We start from the raw sequence: 23,503 nt of genomic DNA, 5'->3' as shown, positions 1-23,503 counted from the left end.
TTTTGACCTCCTCACACCACCCCCAGATAAATATCATGGATCACTATGCCACAGTTAGGATCTCGGGGACTCCCACAGCCTGCAGTCACCATGGCAACAATTCTCCCATCAATCACAGACGCTCCGCGTTAGCCAATACCCGGAAAGAACCGTCATCGAATCTAATTTTCAGGAAACAATGGCACTTTATCCGGTCACGTGATGATGGCTGGTCCAATCCCTGCTCAGCAACGGAGCACTCCAGCCGCTTCCTTGTTCACCATGGGAACTCTCCCATTCTTCCGGTCCTCACCTTCCTCGAAAGCAGGCTTCGGCAAGTGACCGACAGCCCTTTTGTCGAATCGCGGGCAAGAGGCGGGGTTTCAAGGTGAGCCACGCCCTCTCCCTAGAAACTCGCCGACTCGCTGGACATGAAAAAGGTAGGGAGGCGGGACGGGCAGGTTAGCCGAGGAAAGCGAGCACAAGCCAATGAGCGGCCGAGTTGGCGGGAGGGGGCGGGCTCTGGGGAAAAGATTGGCGCGGGGCCAACCAATGCCGTTGGCAGACGCGGCTGATGCTCCACGTCGGCACCGGGGCGACCAAGATGGAGGCGCTGATCCTGGTAGGAGCCGAAGGGGCGAGGGGGAATTGCTGGGGGGCGCGCCCGTTACCATGGAGACGGGCAGGCGGACGGGACGCGGCTGGCAGGTTTCGGCTGGGGCCTCCTGAGGCTCGGGCTCGGTCCTTGGGGCGGGGCCCAGGCCCAGCTACCTGGCGAGGGCCTCCAAGAGGCTGGGGCGGTCCGTATGGCAGACAGCAGAGCTGCCCCTGCGGGAAGGGGGGCTCTGGCGGCCGCTCGAGAGGGGCCCGGGCCAGCTGCTCCTCCAGGGGAGCCTCACCTCACCCCGCCCTCTCTAGCCTTCCCAAGCGGGGGCTCTCCGTCTCCTGAAGCGTGTAGGAGGGGTGTGAAACGGATTTAACTGCAGGCAAAGGAATAATAATAATAATAATAATAATAATAATAATAATAATAATAATAAAATTATTATTTGTACCCCGCCCATCTGGCTGGGCTTCCCCAGCCACTCTGGGCGGCTTCCACAAAGACCAAAAATACACTAAGATGTCACACATTAAAAACTTCCCTTCAGATGTCTTCTGAATGCCAGGTAGTTGTTTCTCTCTTTGACATCTGGTGGGAGGGCGTTCCACAGGGTGGGTGCCACTACCGAGAAGGCCCTCTGCCTGGTTCCCTGTAACTTGGCTTCTCGCAGTGAGGGAACTGCCAGGAGGCCCTTGGCACTGGATCTCAGTGTCAAGGCAGAACGATGGGGGTGGAGACGCTCCTTCAGGTATACTGGGCCGAGGCCGTTTATTTAGTCCATTTTATTGTGAAATCCTACTGTGGGGATTGATAGGAAAGGCAGGGGTAAAACGCTCGTTCCCATTCTGTGCCCTAGTAAAAGAAAAAAAGAACTTCCTCTGTGTACGTGTGTGTGTGTGTGTGTAGGAAACGAAATGAAATGTCATGATGCAAAGTTTAATTTTGCAAACCATTAGATGGGAAGGAGGGAAGTCGCTAGGCTCAGTTGAGCCAAAGAGATGAGAATAATAATAATAATAATAATAATAATAATAATATTTATACCCTGCCCATCTGGCTGAGTTTCCCCAACCACTCTGGGCGGCTCCCAATCAAATTTTAAAAACAGTACAGCATTAAATATTAAAAACTTCCCTAAACAGGGCTGCCTTCAGATGTCTTTTAAATATAGGAGAGCTGCTTATTTCCTTCAGAGAGCCAGTGTGGTGTAGTGGTTAAGAGCGGTAGTCACGTAATCTGGGAAGCCGGGTTCGTGTCTCCACTCCTCCACATGCAGCTGCTGGGTGACCTTGGGCCAGTCACACTTCTGTGAAGTCTCTCAGCCCCACTCACCTCACAGAGTATTTGTTGTGGGGGAGGAAGGGAAAGGAGAATGTTAGCCGCTTTGAGACTCCTGAAGGGGAGTGAAAGGCGGGATATCAAATCCAAACTCCTCTTCTTCTTCTTCTTCACATCTGAAGGGAGGGTGTTCCACAGGGTGGGCGCCACTACCAAGAAGGCCCTCTGTCTGGTTCCCTGTAACCTCACTTCTTGCAATGAGGGAACCGTCAGAAGGCCCTCGGCGCTGGATCTCAGTGTCCGGGCTGAACGATGGGGGTGGAGACGCTCCTTTAGGTATACTGGGCCGAGGCCGTTTAAAATAAAATAAGAGGATATGATGTTATGTAATGTGATTATATGTAAAACCAATAAAAATTATTTATAAATATGTGTGTGTGTGTGTGTGTGTGTGCACGTGCACACACACTGGACTGCTTTCCTATTCCTGCAGGGGTTCCTCATTGATCTGTAATGGTAGATGCATTTCCCTATAAGACAGGTTGCTGACCACTCCTGAACTTGACATGCAATGTGCAGCTGAAGAGTTCTGTGTTTTCCGATGCACTTTCAGTTTCCGCAGGGCTGCTGTGAGGCCCATCAGGATTGGTTGGTGCCCTCTGTGAACTGAGTCCATTAACCCTTTTCCAAATGCCTCAGGGAGCAGAGGAAGGGGCCGTCTAATGAGTCAGACAGAACATTGATCCATCTAACTGATGATGATGATAATGATAACTGAGCACTGTCAACACTGACTGGCAGCAGGTCTTCAGGGTTTAAGGCAGGGGGGATGCCAGAGATTGAATCTAGGATTTCTGCAGGAATGCAGATGCTCTTCCACAGAGCTGCAGCAGGGGCTGCTTGGCAGGGAAGTCAGTTGTGGAGAAGGTGGTAGAAATTTTGAGAATCCCTGGGGGACAAGGTTGTAGATAGGCTAGTGTGCCCTGCAGCTATACAGTCTTTGTCCTATTCTGAAGAACCACATGCATGTATCCATCTGTTTGTCAATAAAGCATGCTTTAAATACATGCCAAGCTACTATCATAAATGCCCATTTTTTCTGCAGGGTCAGCAAATAATAATAATTTATTATACCCCGCCCATCTGGCTAAGTCTCCCCAGCCACTCTGGGCGGCTCCCAATCAAATGTTAAAAACAGTACAGCATTAAATATTAAAAACTTCCCTGAACAGGGCTGCCTTCAGATGTCTTTTAAAGATAGGATAGCTGCCTATTTCCTTCACATCTGAAGGGAGGGCATTCCACAGGGCGGGCGCCACTACCGAGAAGGCCCTCTGTCTGGGTCCCTGTAACCTCACTTCTCGCAATGAGGGAACCACCAGAAGGCCCTCAGCGCTGGGTCTCAGTGTCCGGGCTGAACGATGGGGGTGGACACGCTCCTTCAGGTATACAGGACCGAGGCCGTTTAGGGCTTTTAAAGGTCAGCACCAACACTTTGAATTGTGCTCGGAAACGTACTGGGAGCCAATGCAGATCTCTCAGGACTGGTGTTATGTGGTCCCAGCGGCCACTTCCAGTCACCAGTCCAGCTGCCGCATTCTGGATTAATTGCAGTTTCCGAGTCACCTTCAAAGGTAGCCCCATGTAGAGCTCATTGCAGTAGTCCAAGCGGGAGATAGCTGGAGCATAATACTCTCATACTTTTTGATGCTTTGGTGAATTCAGGGAAGGGTTTCTAATGTCTGCTTGCAGGGCCTTCCTTAGATGTTTTGGAATCTAAGTGATGCATGGTAAAAGAATATAAATAACATCACTTATAATTTGCTGCACCTCAGTGGAAATCTGGCCACCCCTAGCCTTATTGTACTTAGTTTGAACTTTCATTTTCATATTCTAGACAGGGGTGAGGAACCTCAGACCTTGAAGCAAAATGAAGCCCTCCTAACTTTTCTGACTTGTCCTTAGGAGTCTCACCAGGTTAAAACCCCTCTCCTCAAGCCACACCCCGCACCAGACCTGCTTCACAGCCTCCTTGAGAGTTTTTGCCTGGCTGGAATGTGCCCTTGAACTCTGATAATGCCTCTTCCTTGCCTGGATGGAGAATAGGGAGGTTGTGTCTGTGTGTGTCTGTGTGTGAACTAGCCTATTGTACCCAGGTAAAATTAACATTTATTGCTCTACCTACTTTTGCTTCTGGCCCCACTGATCAGTGGCTTGTGGCCCTTGGAAGATTGCCCACAAGGAAATGCATCTCTCTGGCCATAAAATGGTTCTGCACTTCTAACTTACAGCAGTGGGGGGCCTTAGCAGGTGCTCTACAGTGCTGGCCCTGCTTTTGGGAAAATGTGGCCAAATCTCTGGCACCCAAAGGGGCACATATTGTCAGTCATTTGTAAATACAGTTTTTTCTCCAAGTCAGATTGCCTTATTTACTGACTTGCCTTAGCTCTAAATAGCGGTTGTGTGGTATAGTGGATAGAGTGCTGAATTTGGACTCAGGAGACTTGAGTTCAACTTTTTGCTTAACTGTGAATCCACTATGGGTCTTGATGATTGTTTTATTAGATTTATGTTTTGCCTTTTCAATGAATAGCTGCAGACAGTGAACAAAACAAAATGATAAGAAGCAAGAGTACTGAAACAATGCAAAATAAGAAGAAAGAAAAATACCTTTATTGTGTCGGGCCATAGCAATGCGACAAGTAAACAGAGGTCAAATGTCTCTGTTACTGCTACTGGCAGTTGTTGAGTTTCCTTAGCAGGGACCTTGGGTGAGCCACTCACAGCCTAACCTACCTTGCTGGGAGGAAAAAATGGGGGAAACTCCAGGTATTGTGAATTAAGCTCCTTGGAGGAAAGGCAATGCACCTAGTGCAGTGTTCCCCAACTGTACACACCAGATGAATCGCCCCCATGAAAATTTGTTTCCTACTGCTGTTTAGCTGAGGGCCGCCATTCAAAATTAGCTTTTTTATTAATTTTTGTTTCTGCTCACCCTTGCGTGCCACAATCGTTAAAGGTAAAGGTTAGGTCCAGTCGCGGATGACTCTGGGGTTGTGGCACTCATCTCGCTTTACTGGCCGAGGGAGCCGGCATGCAGTTTCCGGGTCATGTGGCCAGCAGGATTAAGCCGCTTCTGGCGAACCAGAGCCGCAGATGGAAACACTGTTTGCCTTCCCGCCGGAGCGGTACCTATTTATCTACTTGCACTTTTTGGTGTGCTTTCAAACTGCTAGGTTGGCAGGAGCTGGGACCGAGCAACGGGAGCTCACCCCATTGCGGGGATTCGAACCGCCGACCTTCTGATCGGCAAGCCCTAGGCTCTGTGGTTTAACCTACAGTGCCACCCGTTTCCCTTCGCCACAATCCTTAAGACCCCCTAATTTGGTCCATCCTCACAAAAATCTGCGAAGAGGATCAAGGATTGCTATAGCTGATTCCAGTTTAACAGGGCTGAGGAATCTGCAGCCCTCTGGACGATGTTGGACTACAATTCCCATCACCCTCAACTGTTGGCCACATTTGCCTGATGGGAACTGGAGTCCAACAACATCTGGTAGGCCACATGATTGGCCATGATTGAAGCAGTAACTTCCCTGAGTTACCCAGGAAATCCACAGCATTACAAATTCAAAAACCCTGCTTTTCTAGACTCCAGAAAACACATTATGCTGAGATAATTGTCAGAGAGCTAGTTGTATCTATACTGAAGTTTAGATTGGACCTGCAAAAAGCCTTGTCCTAGTTCTCACTGAGGTAGTTAGTGGAGTGTTCCTCTTCAGACTGCACACAAAAGCTTCCTCATGAAAAGAAAGGTCCTTGCCGATAGGGAATTAGTATGGTGGAAAACCAGAACTAGCGTTGTTCCAGTGCCACATAGTACTTGTTCTGCAGTGGTGAGAAATTGAGCAATATAGGCAGCACCTACACTTTGGAACTCCCTTCCTATTGACCTCCCCTGCACTCTTTTCAGCACCTAGAGCATTTTTCTTTAGGTGAGCCTATCCAGATATATAGCTGTTGACATGCTTTAAACTTTTGCTGCTATAAAATGTTTTTAATTGTTTTTACTGATCATTTTAATGTGGTTTTTTTGTAAATTGCTTTGAGGTTTTATTACAATCAAGTGATATATACATTTTGTTAAATAAAATCAAAATATAAATAATAATTATAATTATAAGAATAGATGTTGGGGGGAAGGCTTTGCTATACAACTGTTCACCTGGTCATCTCGGCTTTATTATGAGGAAGGAATTTTTGTGTGGCTTTAGGAATATTTAGTCAGGTGGGGTCTGCACCTTTGGTCTGAAACTGTACAGCACAGACACAGGTTTGACACTTTAGTGAAAAGAGGCAGGCCAGAATCTGAAGAACTTGGCCCATTTTAAAAGGACTGCCCGTGCAGTTTTGTGTTACACATGAGGAAACTTGACTAACTTTACATGGGCTTTTTTAAAAAAAAGTGCGGTAGAGGGGGCTTAAATACCAGGCTCTGCGTTGCTAGTTGGGGCCATTGTGAATCTATGTCATGGGTTGGCAAACTACGGCCCGGGGGCCAGATCAGGCCCAATTGCCTTCTAGATCTGGCCCACGGATGGTCCGAGAATCGCCATGTGGATCGGTGTGGGGATTCTGATCATTCGGGCTGTGTCATTTCTCTCTCCTCCCCCCCACACTGTGGCGGCGGCGCCTCCTCCCTCCCTCCCCCTGGCTTCTCCCCACCCTGCCTAGAGGAGGAATGGGGCTGGGCTTTGTTGGCTGAGCACCATTTTAAGCAGCCCCTCTCTGGAGCCAGCCCTTTCACGCCGCTCATCGTCCCTCCGCAGCCCCTGCCGCTCGCAAGCTCATCCAGTGCTGTGGAGAAGTGAGGGGATAGTCAGTGGGGAAGAATTCCCCCTCCAAAAAAATAATAATAGTATGCCCCCCCACGTCTGACAGACAGTGGACCGGCCCCCTGCGAAAAAGGTTTGCTGACCCCTGATCTATGTGGTGAGAACCATCCACTTATAGGAAGCGCTGCATTTTGTAGCATGTGCGATGCACACTTAGTTTGAAGAAAGCCTTTTGAACTCAGTGGGGCTGACTTTGGACTCAGCTGCAAGGCATAGTACATCAAATTGCCTTTTGAACATTGGCTTAACCAGGTAGCTAAAATAGTTTTCTTACCTCCCCAGCCCACTCCTCCCTTCAAATAAAAACTACACGGAAGACCGGAGTCAATTGGGAGAAAACTCCTCATCCCTGATTTTGCTGATTGATTAGATCCTGAATGTGAAGCAAACGCCATCCTCAGTCTTTTTTTGGGGGGTGTGTGGAGGAGTCATTTGTTTGCGATGCTCTTGGAGGAGTGGAAGATATGCTGACGCTGGGTTGAGGAACCAGTGGCCCTCCAGTTCCCATCAGCGTGGTCAGGAGTGATGGAAGTTGGTTGTTCCACAGCATCTGGAGGGGGGAAAGCAAAACCTTTTCTGACTCCAATGAACTGCAACTGGGATATCCAGTTTTTTTTATAAAAAAAAAACCTGCTAGGGCCAACACCTGCTGAGGAGAGGATTTGGGATTTGAATTTCTTTTTAAGTTCAGCAGCACAACTGCATTGGCAAAGACACCGGATGCCATTTTGCTGTGCAGCACGTGACTATTGCTAGGTTTGGTGTGGTGTGATTTGGGGTAGCAGGACCCTTGCAATAGGCTTTCTCTCTTTGGAGGAAATGCCTTGGCTTGGCTTGCGAGCTGTGCATTCCCTAGATGGGAATAGCCCTGCCTTCTCCGCGTGGCTCTCCCAATTGCCTCTTGCAGATAAAACCCAGCACGGACATATTTCTTGCCGTCGCCTCTCCCTCGCCAAATGCTCCCCTTCCGCGAGGTCCTGGCAGCTGTAAAATCTTTATGGCAATGCTGCTGCTATCGTGCTGACCATCTGGGCCGTTGCACACCTAGTTTAATTGATTGAAGTTTAATTTATTGAAACTTCAGAATTAAATGATCAGAATAAACTGTGCAGTAACTCTTAACGTCTTGTTTTAATGGTTGATTGCTCGAGGCAGCCCTTGACTTGAACTGGAAGCCTCCAGAGAGGAATTTATGCCGCTTCTGGCCTTCCAGTCAGCGCTCATTATAGATTTAAAATGTGTGTTTATTAGCTGCCTCTCCAGTAGAAGCTTGTCTCTCTGGCAAAGAGATGTATAAATTCTCCTCCGATGCTTGTATGGTAAGCATCTATTCTTACTCTCTTCGGAAGCAAGGCAGGAAGGAGATGTGTGGCTTTTGCCCATCTCATCTGTGGCTTCATTCAATCTAGGTCAGGGATGGGGGTATTCCTCTGACAGTATTTGTATAGCAAATTGTCTGCTTAGCTTTGGGGCATTGACATGTTGCACTTACAATTTTCACAGGCCTTCATGGGGGGGGGGGAGTTTAGACCCCCTCTTCTTACTGCAAAGCAAGGATTTGTGCTGTAAAACAGGCATTGCCCAGGGGACTGGTGAAATATGATAGGAGAGCAGGAAATTTCCCTCTGCACATCTGCCTGCCTGCAAAGTTTGCCAGGCAAATTTATGTATGTGTGTGTGCGAATAAGGACGAAGGCAACAGAAGGAGATTCTAAATTTGTCTACATTATTGCTCGTCCACATGATAATGGATGAGCCATTCTGTGTGTGTGTGTGCGTGTGCGTGCATGTCAGAGAGAGAGAGGAAGACCTGGTCTGTTTTCTTCTCTTCCTTTGTATGGTGTGAGGCATGCAATTTCTGTTGGAACAGTGAGACCCCCTTTGTAAAATGGAGACCTTGAGAGCAGTGGTTTTCATGCTGTCTGGCTTCACAGATCCCTCTTCAAATGGACTTACCTGCTGTGTAACGTGTTTCAGTATTGGTCACCAAAGAGCTTCTTGCAAATGATTCTGGGAAGAGTTTTAAGGTGTTCACTCAATTCTGTGCAGAGTGCTGGCCAGTCCTGTTGGGCTTCGCCATTGCATGAACTGAGAGTGCATCCTAGAGCAGGTCTGAATATTAGGAGATAATTTAGGTAGTGGTGGGTGAGCTGTCATTCAGGGATGCTTGGTTGCCATTAATGATCTCTGAGGAATCCCTGGATCCTTCAAACTGTTGTATGAAAAGCTCTGCATTAGACCCAGGCTGTTCTCCAGTAGAATCATGGCTGGCTGCTCTTATGATGGGTCCTGTCTAGGTGATTCAGAGATAAGAGAACCTTCTGTTCCTATGGCTGTCTCAAAATGTGAGAAAAGTCATGCGTAGTTCTGTCTCAGTCTGACCCAGTGGGTCAGTTGTTTGGAATGGGGTGGCCAGACATAGAGTTTCTGTGGAGTGGTGGATCCGCCGGCCAGAGTCTACTCCATAGATGAGCCTGCAGCTCTTGTTGCAGCACTTGAGGTGAAGTTCTGTTATACACTCCGACTGTGGCTATGTGGAAGTCAGTGCATCACAGAACTTTGTCTCGAGAGCTTTCGAGCGTCCAGCACGGAGGAGCTGGTCCTTTCTCTTGCCCCAAGCATGCCCTCCTTGTAAGCACTAAGCCGCAGAATCTCATTCAGCCGCAGACATGGCAGGGAGGTGGCCCGCATTTTCTCCTTTTACATACAGCACATTCTTAATCTCTCCTTTACCTTGGGATAGGGATGTGACATTTGCTCTGCATTTTGGGCTATCTAGGTCCTAGACTATGGTCCTAGTCCTGACAAGCTGATACCTGATCTGGAGCTCATTGTAAGCTGCTGTTTGGTGTAGTGTGGTTGCCTTCAATATTGTCAGACATGGGAACCACTGAGTGTTTTACAAGCTCTGCAGTGTTAAAAATTCAGGTATATAAGCTACGTGCTAAATGGCACCTTCAGTCTAGGTTGCGGACGCCACAATGGAATGTCTATTCACCAAGGGGTTGGACTTAATGACCCTTGGGATCTCTTCCAACACTACAATTCTATGATCTCAATTAAATTGCTTGACTGTAGCTTGCTCTTGCAATAATTCACTTGTTTCAGTATGCAAGAAGGAAGAAAACACACAGTGGAAATGAAAATGGTAATAGCTATGGAGCAAAGCAGAGGTTTTTAAACTGCAGCCGCCAGCTTGGCACACAGAAATCTCCACGTAGTCACAATTGGACCTGCACCAGTAGCAAAACAAGCCTGGCGCCTGCCTAATTTCGAACACTGCTTCCAGCCTGGAGTAATTGGTATGGAGGAGCATAGTATATGCACAGCCCTCCTTCTTGTAACAGCTCTTAGGGCCACCCATCAGAAGCTGTGGCCCTACCCCTGGGTAGGTCAGCAGTCAGAGGAAGCAGCACATGGTATTGTGTGAATGGACCTGTGACATTGTGCTTTTCTTTGCAGGAGCCATCTCTCTACACTGTGAAAGCCATCCTGATCTTGGACAACGATGGAGACCGTCTGTTTGCCAAGGTAAGTTTTCAGGGGGATCTGGAAGGAGCGGGAAGGTACAAGGCTCCAAGGGGCCGAGCAAAGCAGCCTGGCAGAGTTGTCATTGAGAGCTGGGGAGCTCTTAGGGACCGTTAACTGAGCCCCTGCTTTCCGAGCAAGAAGGACATTAGTCCAGTCACCCGTGCTCATTGAGGCAGCATGTGATCTATCTTAACTCTTGCTAGTAGATTCCTATCCGGTGTGTTCTGATACCTGGCACTCCTTTACGCGAGAGTGTAGAGAACCTGTGACCCTCCAGATGTCTAGCTTCCATCTTGACTTGTCCATTGGCTCTGCTGGCTGATGGGAGTAGTCCAACAACATCTGGACGCTCCATTTATTTGGGCAAAATCTTCCTTGCTGGAAGGCAGCCCTGTTTAGGGAAGCTTTTAATGTTTAACAGACTATTGTATTTTAATATTTTGTTGGAAGCCGCCCAGAGTGGCTGGGGAAACCCAGCCAGATGGGTGGGGTATAAATAATAAATTATTATATTCATTCATTCATTCATTCATTCATTCTCCATGCCATCCTTGAGGTAGCTTTGTAAGTGCAGGATCATTTGCTTGCGCTGTTGCCCTGCTCGCAAAATGAGTGTCTCCTGGGAAAAGTCCCAGTGTATTTATTTATTTAATACCATTTAGATGCCACCTAATTGTTTCTAAAAGTCAGCTTACAAAAAAGTGTAGTTTCCCTTTTTTTCTTCACTATGGTGCCACCCCCAATTCTACACCTCCTGTCTTGGCAGAGGATGGATTTGTGTTTCCTTTGCAGCCTGGTGCCCCCCCCCCCCCGGGGCTTTGGACTACAACTCTCATCAGCGCCAGGCAACACAGCTGTGTTACGTTGGGCTGACAGAGGCTGCAGTCTAAAACAACTGGATGGATCTAGGTTGGCAAAGGCTGTTCTAACCCACAGACCACAACTAAAGTAATTATTATTATTATTATTATTATTATTATTATTATTATTTATTTATTTATACCCGGTCCATCTGGCTATGTTTCCCCAGTGACTCCGGGTGGCTTCCAACAAAATATTAAAATACAGTAGTCCATCAAACATTAAAAGCTTCCCTAAACAGGACTGCCTTCAGACGTCTTCTAAAAGTCAGTGAGTTGTTTATTTCCTTGACATCTGATGGGAGGGCGTTCCACAGGGCAAGCGCCACAACCGAGAAGGCCTGGTTCCTTGTAACTTGGCTTCTTGCAGTGAGGGAACCGCCAGAAGGCCCTCGGCGCTGGACCTCAGTGTCCGGGCAGAATGATGGGGTTGGAGACACTCCTTCAGGTGACATAATTCACTTTTATTTGGGGGGGTGGGGGGAGGCTGTGGAACCTGGGTTAAAATCCCCGCTGAGCCACACACTCACCAGGGGCCTCTGCTTCTGCCTCTGCCGCTGTATAAAATAGGAAAGTGTCTTGCACTTTAGCCTTTTCTGTGAGAGCTGTTATGATGGAAAACAAACACTATTACCTGTTCTAAAAGTTGTGTGTGTGTGGCAGACTAGCAGCCTTGTGTTCAGTGCTGCTCAGGAATTCTAAGAAGCGCCCAGAACCCAGTGCAATTTTGAAAGGTTCATTCTGCCATTTTTATTCGAAACAGTGTCCAGTTTGTATCCAAACGTAGACAAAAACCTGCTCCTTGATCTCAGGAACCATCATGCAAAATTTGGTTACTATATGTATATTTTATATTTTATATAGCTCAGAGAGAGCCTCTGGTTTGTCACTTACGTAGTCACACTGGATTGCCTCATGATAGCATTCTCCTGTGCTTTAAGAGCTTAAGTTAAGTGGAAGGATAAAGAATTACATTTTTGAATGCTTTCGCAAAAATGAGGTGGAAAGAGCATCATATTGGTGAAAAAGAATTGTATAGTCTTATCTGGTCATTATTTTATTCCCTCTAAAGGGAGATAAAATTTATACAGTGGTGCCTCGCAAGACGAAAAGAATCCGTTCTGAGATTCTCTTCGTCTAGCGGTTTTTTCGTCTTGCGAAGCAAGCCCATTAACGGATTAGCGCTATTAGCGGCTTATCTGCTGATTGGATCAGCTGATAAGCGGCTTAGCGGCTTAGAAAAAGGGGGGGAGGAAAAAAAACCCGCAGGAACTCACAAGGCATTGTCGTCTTTTTTTTTTTAATTAAATTTTTATTGAAGTTTTAACATATCAACACAACACAATAGCAAACAAAGAAAAAAGAGAAAAAGACATAATAAGAAATACAAAAAATAAAACACGTATAACTTTAATTTTTACTTTCTTTTAGCTTACTTTCCCGACTTCCTCATACCTTCCCTTTCTGTATTCTAATTTCTAATTGAATTGTCAGCAAATCCTTCTCTTACTTTTAAATTAATTTTAATATTATTTATTTTCTTTAAATTAACCCTTACCGCTTTTAACTCCTTAATTTTCAATCCCGCGTCCTTCTACCCTTCATTAATTTTACAATATTTCTTTAAATACTCTTTAAATTTTTCCCAATCTTCTTGCGCCGTATCTCTTCCCTGGTCCCGGATTCTGCTCGTCATTTCTGCCAGTCCCATGTAGTCTATCACCTTCATTTGCCATTCTTCCACGGTGGGTAGTTCTTGCGTCTTCCAGACCCTGACAAGTGGTTTGGCTCGCATGCCTCTCATGTAACAAGCATACTTTCTTTTCCTCTGCAGTACTATGATGACACCTACCCCACTGTCAAGGAGCAGAAGGCCTTTGAGAAGAATATTTTCAACAAAACTCACCGGACAGATAGTAGGTTCTGCTGGGGAGCGTGATGGGAGAAGGCATCTGGGACCGCAATATATACATGCATATATATGCATATATAACCATGATTATAGTGGCTTTGCTTCATTGGAGGGCAGTATCTACACTAGTATGTGATGAGAAATCAAAATGACAGTGCAAGAAAGATTGATAAAGAAGCAGTTCTTTGACATACCCCAATGTATTTGGAATATAAATGTTCTTCATCAGGAGAAAATGTGACTCTATTCTAAATTAAGATACGACATTCCAGTCGAATTCAGTCTCCTCCAGCCTCTTCCAGAGTGCATGGAGGACATAAGCAGCAGCGATAACACTTGAAAGAAGACATTTCATTCAGTTTTCCTTCTCATAAAGAAGCTGTTCTATTTGTGCTTGTGCAGCTGAGCTAGCGCAATTCAGTCAGCGGATTCTGCACTTGGATGTTTGGCAGAGTGCACCTCATTTGTGTAAATGTGTGCTGCATGTGCGCATGATTGCTGGCGGTGTCTGCACTATGCGGCAAGTGGTGCCAGTTCAAGATTGTAGTCCAATTTAAACAGCAACCCCCCCCCCCAATGAGATAGATCTTCCTACAGCAGTGCAAACTCGCCCAAAGATTTTGTGATGACTCTGGATGTTGCTTTCTTGCTTAGCAACTATTGAGAAAAACGGGAAGAGTGTTGCTTTTCTTGTAGTCGCCATGTTCTCTTCTAGCTCTTCACTTTATTATTTTTGTTATTTTATTCCTTTTCTGTCTCCCTCCGCCTAGGTGAGATTGCTCTCCTAGAGGGACTGACAGTTGTTTACAAGAGCAGCATTGACCTGTATTTCTACGTCATCGGCAGCTCCTATGAAAATGAGGTGTGTATATCCTTAGGTGGCAAAGAGGCTTTTCTGCAGAAATGATGCATACAAGGTTTTGACTATCCTGGCTTCCCTGCTGAAGGTTATGTTGGTCATGATCTTTGGGCTGTGTGAGATCCTTGGCTTCTTCCTCTGCCACAAAGCATGCTTGCAACGCTGATTGCCACTGCGGTGCTGAGGCGAGGGAGATTTGTTGAACTCCTCCACCCTCCCTGAAAATAGTTGACAGTCCCACAGGATTCTTTTAAGGCAGAGGTGGGGAACGTGTGGTTCTTCAGTTGTGTGACTTCACCTAACATCAGCCACAGCCAGCATGGCTGATAGTGAGAGGTTGATGGGAGCTGTAGCCTAAGAGAATATTGGGGGCATGGATTTCATCATCATCATCATCATCACAATTTATTATTTATACCCCGCCCATCTGGCTGGGCTTCCCCAGCCACTCATAGCCCTGCTTTAAGAGGGATGACTTCAATAGAGCAAGAAGAGCCTGGATTTCTATGTCCTTGGGGTGGGTGGGGGTGCTGGCAATCAATGTCATGCTATTGCCCTCTAGGAATTACAGTGGTGCCCCGCAAGACGAATGCCTCGCAAGACGGAAAACTCGCTAGACGAAAGAGTTTTCCGTTTTGGAGCTGCTTCGCAAAACGAATTTCCTATGGGCTTGCTTCACAAGACGACAATGTCTTGCGCGTTCCTGCTGGTTTTTTCCCCTCCCCCCCCCTTTTCTAAGCCGCTAAGCCGCTTATCAGCTGATCTGATCAGCAGATAAGCCGCTAAAAGCCACTAATAGCGCTAATCCGCTAATCCGTCAATGGGCTTGCTTCGCAAGACGAAAAAACCGCTAGACGAAGAGAATCACAGAACGGATTCTTTTTGTCTTGCGAGGCACCACTGTACCCCCCCAATTGCTCCAAAGCCAGCTTTGCCTTGAGCCACTTTTGCATGCGACCACATGGATTGTGTGCATGTGTGTGTGGTTCCTTTGCTCTGAAACTTTTGTCTTCTCCTTTGCAGCTAATGCTCATGGCTGTGCTGAACTGTCTCTTCGACTCACTCAGTCAGATGCTGCGGTAAGAATCTTCTTTCTGGTCGTGGCTGAGCTGGTTGCACAGGGTGAAATGTGGGAATCGTTTTTGTGCCTCAAATGCATTCATTTTGGGGTTGGGTACACCACTGAGAACAAAAGCACTTCTTAATTGTTTAATGTGTTGGAAGTGGGGGGGGGGGAGTACTTCATAGTTTGGATTCCACCCCCAACCCCTGGATGTTTTAAGTCACAATAAAATCAATTGAAAGTCTATTTTCAGCCTCCTGTCTCCAAAATGGTTTAAGTGACCCCTAGTGTTATACTGTACATGTTTGCCCAGAAATAAAGACTGGCACCGGCACTTACAGACCAAGACATTTTCCCTGGGCAATTTAATTTGGGCAACACATTTAGCTGCTGCCTCATAGTATCATCTCATCATGTTTTATAATGTAAATAGTTATTTATAATTGGACTCAGAATAATGAAGACATGTCTTCAACAGATTAAAAAGGCCCATTGAAGTTTGGTAGGATTTACTCCCACATGTAAGTGAGTTTAGGATTGCAACCTCAGTTATGGGTTATTCAGGAAGGTGTGTAAGCCGGGATAAGAGCATATAAAAGGGTCCAGCTGGCAGCCACATGTGAGTAGAGAGAGAAGGTTTCCTTGGCAGAGGCAGATGTGCAGGATATGGGTCCTGTCGTGCCTTTTTCCTTTTTCAGCAATAATAAAGATGATGTGCTAGGCGTGTCCGTTGTGGCACAGCAAAAGCACAGAATCAAGCCTCTAAAAATTGTGGCTTTTGTTCTTTAGAAGGGAAATATTGGGGTGGTTAGAAGCTGCTAGAGGCAAACCAAAGCCTTACATACACATCACATCTTCTGGCTTCCTAACCCACATCTAGCAGAAGCGGAATATATTCATGGCAATGATTAGATGATTGCGCTGCTTGCCATAACTATAGTATATATTTATTTGTTGAAGATAATTAATTGCCGACGTCTTGTAAGTGGTGTACATAAAAATTACTGAAAGCATACAATGGATAAAATCAATTACAGTGGTGCCTCGCAAGACGAAATTAATCCGTTCCGCGAGTGTCTTCGTCTAGCGGTTTTTTCGTCTTGCGAAGCAACCCTATTAGCGGATTAGCGCTATTAGCGGTTTAGCGGCTATTAAAGGCTTAGCGGCTTAGCGGCTTGGCTGCTAAAAGGCTATTAGCGGCTTAGCGGATTAGAAAAAAGGGGGGGCGAAAAAAAATCTCAAGACTCGCAAGACATTTTCGTCTTGCGCAGCAAGCCCATAGGGAAATTCGTCCTGCGAAGCAACTCAAAAACGGAAAACCCTTTCGTCTAGCGGGTTTTCCGTCTTGCGAGGCATTCGTCTTGCGGGGCACCACTGTACAAGTAGTCTTAAAAACAGAAAAATTCCTTAAAATGTCTACTGAAAAGGAAAGGTCTTGGTCAGGCACCTGAAGCTCAAGAGGGGAAAGGGCCTTTCTAATCTGAGCTGGGAGGGAGCTCCAACCCCCCTGCTTCTGTATTAAATACATATTTGTCCATATTTATTTAGGTTATGGAATACGGCTTTTATTAATGTAGAATTGCAATTTCTTTGTGTGGGTGGTGGTGGTGGTGCATAATACATGTGTATGCTCATGCCTCATTTAAAGCCCTTTGTGTATGGTTCTGTGTGTCCCATGGTTCAGGGTACAAGCCCTGGTATCCAGGGCAGAATTAAAGAATCCTGAGATTATCATCAAGTTGCTAGTCATTAGAGCAGTCCAAAATCCCATCTAGTTCAGCATCTTGTTCTCACAGCCAGATGTGCAACCAGATGCCTAGAGGAACCCTCAAACAACACATGAGTGTAACGGCAGTCTCCCCACTTGTGGTTCCTTATCCTCCAGAAATTTGCCCAAATCCCTTTTAAAGCCTCACTGCATCTCCCCCAGCCCCTTCATCGTCCTTGCGATTGCACAGCAAAGCTTTTAAATGTGCGGCACGTCTGAGTAAGGTCTCTGCTTAAGGCTCTGAAAGTGAGCTAGGTGGTGAGATGCCCTGGGTGGTAAGATGAAGACCTTAGACCCTCAGCTTCTCAACTGAGCAGAATCTGGTTTGTCCTTCTGTAGGAAGAATGTAGAGAAGCGAGCACTTATGGAAAACATGGAGGGCCTTTTCCTGGCAGTGGATGAAATTGTGGATGGCGGGTAAGTCCAGCCACAACACTAAACTTCTAGACTTCTCGCAGCTCTTTTCAGGATCTGATGTGTGTGTGTTTGTGTGTATGTGTGTGCGTGGTTGAAAGACTGTACATTCTTAATGGTGGCCCTTGCATTTGCATGACTCTTCTATCTTTCCTGCCCTTGGAGTGTAGCCCAGCTGAGTGAGTGATTGCTTCTTCATCTCTTACAGGGTGATTCTTGAGAGTGACCCCCAGCAGGTACTACATAGAGTTGCTGTGCGGGTAAGTGAAACCCATCTCTTTTCTTCTTCCTTGAATGCCTCTTCAGTAGGCATGACCTCTCTGCTGACCTCTGTCCCCGCTGAAGGGCACAGAACCCATTTTACGACAGAAGAAATCAACCAATTGCAGTGTTGGGGAGAGGGGTGTGGGTTTGTTTGTTTTTTGTATATGTTGTTTACTTTTCCCCCCCTAACATATTTGAAATCTAATAAAATATTTTTTTTAAGGCCAAATTGCATACCGTATTTTTCGCACCATAAGACGCACTTTTCCCTCCTAAAAAGTAAGGGGAAATGTGTGTGTGTCTTATGGAGCAAATGCAGACGGGAGGTTCTGCTCAGCGCTCCCTTTAAAGAGCCGCGCTGAGGTGGGAGAAGGGACAGACGGGCTGCCCTCCGTCCCTTCCCTACTTCCCGGAAAAGCCAGCAAGAGCCACACACAGGCTCAGTGAGGCTCTTTAAAGGGAGCACTGAGTGGCTCTTGCTCTGCTGGCTTCTCAGCAAAGCAGGAGGAGGGATGGACGGGACAGGTGCTTTGCTTGCTTTACAGCGAGGTGGGAGGAGGGATGGGCAAGCAAAGTGAGAGCTGCGCAAAGTGGGACAGAAGCCATGTAAGCGGCTCTTGCTTTGCTTGCTTTAAAGCAAGAACAGCAAAAGCCGCTTACATGCTCTACGCATAATTTTTTTTTCTTGCTTTCCCCCTCTAAAAACTAGGTGCGTCTTATGGTCAGGTGCGTCTTATGGAGCAAAAAATACGATAGGTTGATGGGGGGAAGGAAGAGGAGGCTGCTGCTGGTAATCTGGTTAGTGGTTAGACTAAGTGACATCGGGCGGTAGATTTCTGAGCAATGCATAACTCCTGGGTAGGAGCTGGGAACTCAAGAGCAGATATATAGTAGAGAGGAATGGGGGTCTCCTTTCAGGAGTCAGTAGATCTAGAAGAGCCTTGCTGTATTAGGCTGAAAGTCTATATACAGCATCCTGCAGTCAGGCCTGCTTTCAATTGCTTTATTATTTCTGCACACCATTGAATTTGTGGTTTCCCCTCTTTGTATTTCAGGGAGAGGATGTCCCTCTTACAGAGCAGACAGTGTCACAGGTATGTCTTCTGCCTACATCTCGCTGGGTACCTTTCATTAAATGCTGCTGGTACCACTTTTTCTACATGTCTCCTCCCCCTCCCCTTTTCCCTGAAGCTTCCGGGATATTGCACCAACTTTGTTTAACTTGATGTGCCAGCCAAAAACATTTCTGTTTACCCATGCATTTGGACCTTGATTTGATCATAATGTGGTATGATTCTGGCCTATTTTGGTGTTCATCTTTTTATCCTTGTTGCCAGATGAACACTAATAATCACCTTGAGGTTTTTACAATCAAACGGTGTATAAATTTTATGAAGTAAAATAAATAATAATTGAGGAGGCATGCTAGGAGTAGACGTCTGCCTATCGCATCCCACAAATACGTTTTTGGCGTCTGATGCAGAATTTAATATGCTGATATTCTTGCCTGCCAAAAAAAGAAAGAACAGCAACCCAATCTTCTTAGTCCTTATGGCTATAGAAATAAGTATGGAGACCTGTTGATTAAATCTCACAAGCCAAAGGGAGCCTAAGCAGACTCTTGGCTGGTGAAAGGGCTGAGCTTAAGTGCAGTGCATAGGAAATGCCCCTAGTGCTTTTAGATATCAGGCATTACATTTTGGAAAAAGCAAGTCACTCAGCCCCTTTCCAGAAGTGTCACAGGGGAATATGCATTTTTAGCGATGTACAGCTGTGGCTGGTGGTGGCAATGTTTGTATGTGTGCATGCAGTGCAGAATCCTTTTCCAGGTAGTATTTAAGGCGTTTGCCACCAAGGTGTTTCCTGTTAACCACAAAGGGGTTAGGTTTGTGGAGAGTGTGTTTCAACCGAATCCTGCAGGCTGAAAAAAATCTGAATCCTTCAACTTCCGTCTGCAGGTGCTGCAGTCAGCAAAGGAACAGATCAAGTGGTCACTACTGCGATGAGGAGCCACGCGGGATCTCCCCCATTAACCTACTGTGTCCCCAGCTGTCCCCTCTTCCTGTCTGTTTCGCACTGACCAAAATGCAACATGACCACAGTTTTTGATGTATCCGGTTTCTGGCTCTTACTGAGTCTCGTCACTGTTTCAGTGGTGGTGGGGGCTAGTGAGTGGGAAACCAGGGTGCAGGGACATCTTTGGAAGAAAAAAGTCTCTTTTTCCTGGCATCCTCCCTCCACCTTAGACACCCCTTGTTTGGCCGGAGATGCACGTACGTCACCCTGTTCTAAGAGCTTTCTGGTCCTCTTCAGATTCTTTTGTTTTGTTGCTAGGTCAGAGCATGGCTGGTGGCTGCTTCCAAAGAGTTGTTGTCTTAATAATAGTCCCTTTAATGGACATGGTGAACGGGAATTCTCCTTCCTGACACCCAGCTGTTTAAACCCATGTTATGGGTGGTATTTCCTACCAAAGTACACAGCCTACAACTCCCATCACCCCTAGCAACAAGGCCAGAGCTCAGGGATGATGGGAGTTGTAGTCCAACAACAGCTGGGGACCCACAGGTTGAGACCCGCTTGTTAGTGCCAGTGCATTTTTATTGTCTTATTTTGCATGGCTAATTGCAGCCATACGGGACGCTGGTGCCGCTTTGGTGTAAACCACAGAGCCTAGGGCTTGCCGATCGGAAGGTCGGCGGTTCGAATCCCCACTACGGGGTGAGCTCCCATTGTTCGGTCCCAGCTCTTACCAACCTAGCAGTTTGAAAGCACATCAAAGTGCAAGTTGATAAATAGGTACCACTCTGGCGGGAAGGTAAACGGCGTTTCCATGCGCTGCTCTGGTTCGCCAGAAGCGGCTTCGTTATGGCTGGCCACGACCCGGAAAAAAACTGTCTGCGGACAAACGTCGGCTCCCTTGGCCACTAAAGCGAGATGAGCGCCACAACCCCAGAGTCGTTGACTACTGGACTTAACTGTCAGGGGTCCTTTACCTTTAATTGCAGCCATTATCTCTGTCTCTTCTTTTACTGCACTGTTTTCTGCAACTTGAGCAGGAGTGTTCAGGGCCCAAAACAGTTGCTACCCCCCCCCCCTTTTAAGGATTTATTAACTACTTAACCAAGCATAGTACCAACAGATCAGCTGCTGAAATAACCGAAGAGAAGCGCCAAAGCAGTACTTCTCTTTGGGTGGGACTTTGCCTTGGTAATGACGTCTTAAGCAGAGCTTGGTGTTGGTTGTGATTGAGGTGCCTTTTTTTAGCCCAAGGTCACATCTCCTCCTGCGTAATTGGCTGGGGGAGGGGGTGCACACCAGTGGTGGGAAGGCTAGAGGCAAAAGGGAGCAGGAAAATGGGTGTGACACTCTTAATCTTTCATAAACTACATTCCACCCATACAAAAGTTCCACCCATCCAGCAAGCAAGAGGCATTGGGGAGAGTAGGCTGATGAAGAACCCCAAGGGCTATGCAGAGATACCTGGACAGACAACCACATTTCACTTCTTGGGCAGAAGTTCCCTACCCCGGTTCTAGAGGAAAAGTACATAATTTTGTGCAGAATTCAGATTCCTGGTGGTGGTGGGGGACCCACAACAGCTGGAGCTGGGAGCTATGTATGAAATACCTGCAGAAATCAGAGAAGAGGTGGAATGACAGTTCCAGGACCTGAGGCATTTGGGTTCTGTGCCTTTTGCGCAAGTTCCAAAACCAGAAATAGGCTTCCTTACCTACTTAGCTGGGAGTAAAGTTTGTTGAACTTTATGGAACTCACTTCTGAGTACACAGACGTAGGCTTGCTGTTATGATTACGCCAAGTGACCCATTCCACTTTTCTTGGTGCAGCAGAATTTGAATTTTGCAGACCCAGAACTGACAGCACAAAAACAGGATTACCAGGAGATGCTAAACTGTTGGTTTCTAGCACTGTCACATTTTGCCCAAGTCATTTAAACAAACCACATTCCTAGGTAGGGCTGCAAAAAGTGGAGGGGGTGTTTTTAATGGGTGAGTAAAATAAGAAACTTGGAAGTAGGAATTCTCTGGAACCTTTGACAACCTATTCTGTGTGTGACTTGCAATTTATTTCTCCCTTCTGGTTCAGAGATGACACAATCAAATAGATCAATTTAGCTGTTTAAGGCATCTGCCATTCTGTTAATGGTGTCTGCCTGGTCAGGGATTACTCCTCCCATTTGACTGGCACACACTTTGATTTCCTTCCTGGTGCTGGAAGCCTCCCTTCAGTTTTCTTGTCTCTTATAAGTCCACTGGTCTTGGAGGAACTGCTGGAATTCTTCCAAATTTCTATGACGGTATGGGAATACTTTAGAAAGTTGTTTAATTAATCAATACATTCCAACTCTTCCACTGGAGCTTGGGCTTCACAGAACTCTTCTCGCTGTCGGAATAAAGAACACTATATCCCATGTGCGTCAGGCTTTGGGGTTAGAGCTTGTACAATCCTGTTCAGTCGGATCTGTGGCTGGTTATCTGCCACAGTCATTGGGCACCTCCACACTGCAGTTAGTTGCAAACTCAATAATATCTGATCAAACTGCTGCATGCCTATATTACTACAGGCAGCAACCCTTTCATGCATGTTCAATTGACATGGGGCCGCTGACATGCGGGTCATTTTCATAGCTGTCAACTTACAGATTTGAAAATAAGGGACCAGCAGCCTCGAAAATAAGTGATCAGCAGCCAAAATAAGGGATTGTTCGGGCACAGGTATGTTCAACTTCTGAGCCCCTCCGAGCTAAAGGCAGAAAACCCAGCCAGCAGCCAAACGAAGCCTCAAGCGGTGGTTCCCACAGCGCAGCAACCCGGCAAAGGGGATGCAGCAAGGAAAACCACCGTTGCCTCTCCACTGGGAAGCGCTGAGCAAAGGCAAGTCCCCAGGCAACGTGGCCGATTTGATCGGCACAAGGCATGCAAGCTCCACCCCCAGTCATTCTTTGACTCCTTAGTGGGTGAGCAACGCAGCCAAGCAACACAGTTTGAGTCTCCCTCCTCCCTGGCCGGCAGGCAGGGAGGGAGAGGAGCTGCTTCCTTTGAAACCCAGGAAATTTAAGGGACATCATCAATGAGGGACAGCAGCGGGACACAGCGCTGGGATAAGGGACTTTCCTGCCAAATAAGGGACAGTTGATAGCTATGGTCATTTTAGACCTTAAAGAGAGAGTAATGGGGGGCAGGGTGGGGTGGGCTTATTCGCACACGGGACAAACGCAATCCCTGTGCAAATCGGGGGTTGCCTGCACAGCAACACAACAGCAGCACAACCAGACATCTTCATCCTGCCCCAGCTGCAACAAAACATGTCTCTCCCATGTCAGTCTCCGCAGCCACAGCAAGCACTATAACTCTCCAGCGGTTTGACTTCACCCCCAAAGGCGCACTCCTCCACGGTCTTCCGAGACAGAGGCCAGCAACTAATTGCATTTATATCCCACCTTTCCACAAAGGAGCAAGGCTGGGGTGTCCATGGACGGGACTACCCTCCTTTATTCCTGCAACAACCCTATGAGATTGGTTAGGCTGAGAGAGCGTGATTGACTCAAATTCTCCAATTGCGCTGTTATAGGAAAAAACCAGATCCTTTTCCCTTATAGGATATCCAAGAGTCCTTAAGTGGGTTCCCTATTGGTAGGAGAAAACAACAGAGGCCAACCAGAGAATATTGAGAAGCAAAGCAACTAGTAAGCCTGATCTTTATTAAACTGTTGCAACAGCGGCTCCACTCACCACATGCAGGAGCGAGGAGGAACCCAGAACAATGGTGCGCAAGCCCTTATATAGACTCTTGAAATTGCCCACCCTGTAGCTCAAGACCACTCCCTAAAGCATCATACATACATCACAGAAGGAGGTGGTCTACAGCAGAAATACATCACAGGAGGCTGTCTACAGCAGGAATCCTGTTTGCCAGGTTACTTGACAATGGTCACTGATTGCCCTACCTGGGCAGCCTGGCCTTTCTTTTGTGATACTAAATACTTTAATTCCTGAATCCAGGTCACGGGCTCACCCTATTCGTACACAACTATGCCCTTGAGACAGGTAAGTAAAAT

The 23,503-nt window shown here is 46.8% G+C and overlaps 1 protein-coding gene across 2 annotated transcripts; it reads left to right on the top strand.

Moving 5' to 3' along the window:
- Positions 1-279: 279 nt before the first annotated feature.
- Positions 280-19,540, top strand: COPZ1 (COPI coat complex subunit zeta 1). 2 transcript variants are annotated; one of them, XM_083490581.1, is made up of 9 exons: positions 280-419; positions 10,219-10,287; positions 12,982-13,063; positions 13,830-13,921; positions 14,942-14,997; positions 17,089-17,166; positions 17,372-17,423; positions 18,483-18,521; positions 19,386-19,540. In XM_083490581.1, exons 1-9 carry the CDS (start codon positions 411-413, stop codon positions 19,431-19,433), a joined length of 525 nt encoding a protein of 174 aa, XP_083346707.1. In that variant the 5' UTR covers positions 280-410; the 3' UTR covers positions 19,434-19,540. The 2 variants fall into 2 exon arrangements, with proteins under 2 accessions (XP_083346707.1, XP_083346706.1); XM_083490580.1 differs by lacking the exon at positions 280-419 and adding an exon at positions 463-601.
- Positions 19,541-23,503: the final 3,963 nt, after the last annotated feature.

This window comes from Podarcis liolepis (assembly GCF_965112155.1).
Source record: "Podarcis liolepis genome assembly, chromosome: 2".
Lineage (NCBI taxonomy): Eukaryota > Metazoa > Chordata > Lepidosauria > Squamata > Lacertidae > Podarcis > Podarcis liolepis.
This window is presented reverse-complemented; position numbering and strand designations above follow the sequence as displayed.

Bases quoted from the DNA above. Each gene is read 5' to 3' on its own strand.
- COPZ1 (XM_083490580.1), top strand. From the start codon at position 554: ATGCTCCACGTCGGCACCGGGGCGACCAAGATGGAGGCGCTGATCCTG. The intron at 13,922-14,941 runs GTGTGTATATCC...TCTCCTTTGCAG, and splicing joins GCAGCTCCTATGAAAATGAG to CTAATGCTCATGGCTGTGCT. The intron at 18,522-19,385 runs GTATGTCTTCTG...TTCCGTCTGCAG, and splicing joins CAGAGCAGACAGTGTCACAG to GTGCTGCAGTCAGCAAAGGA.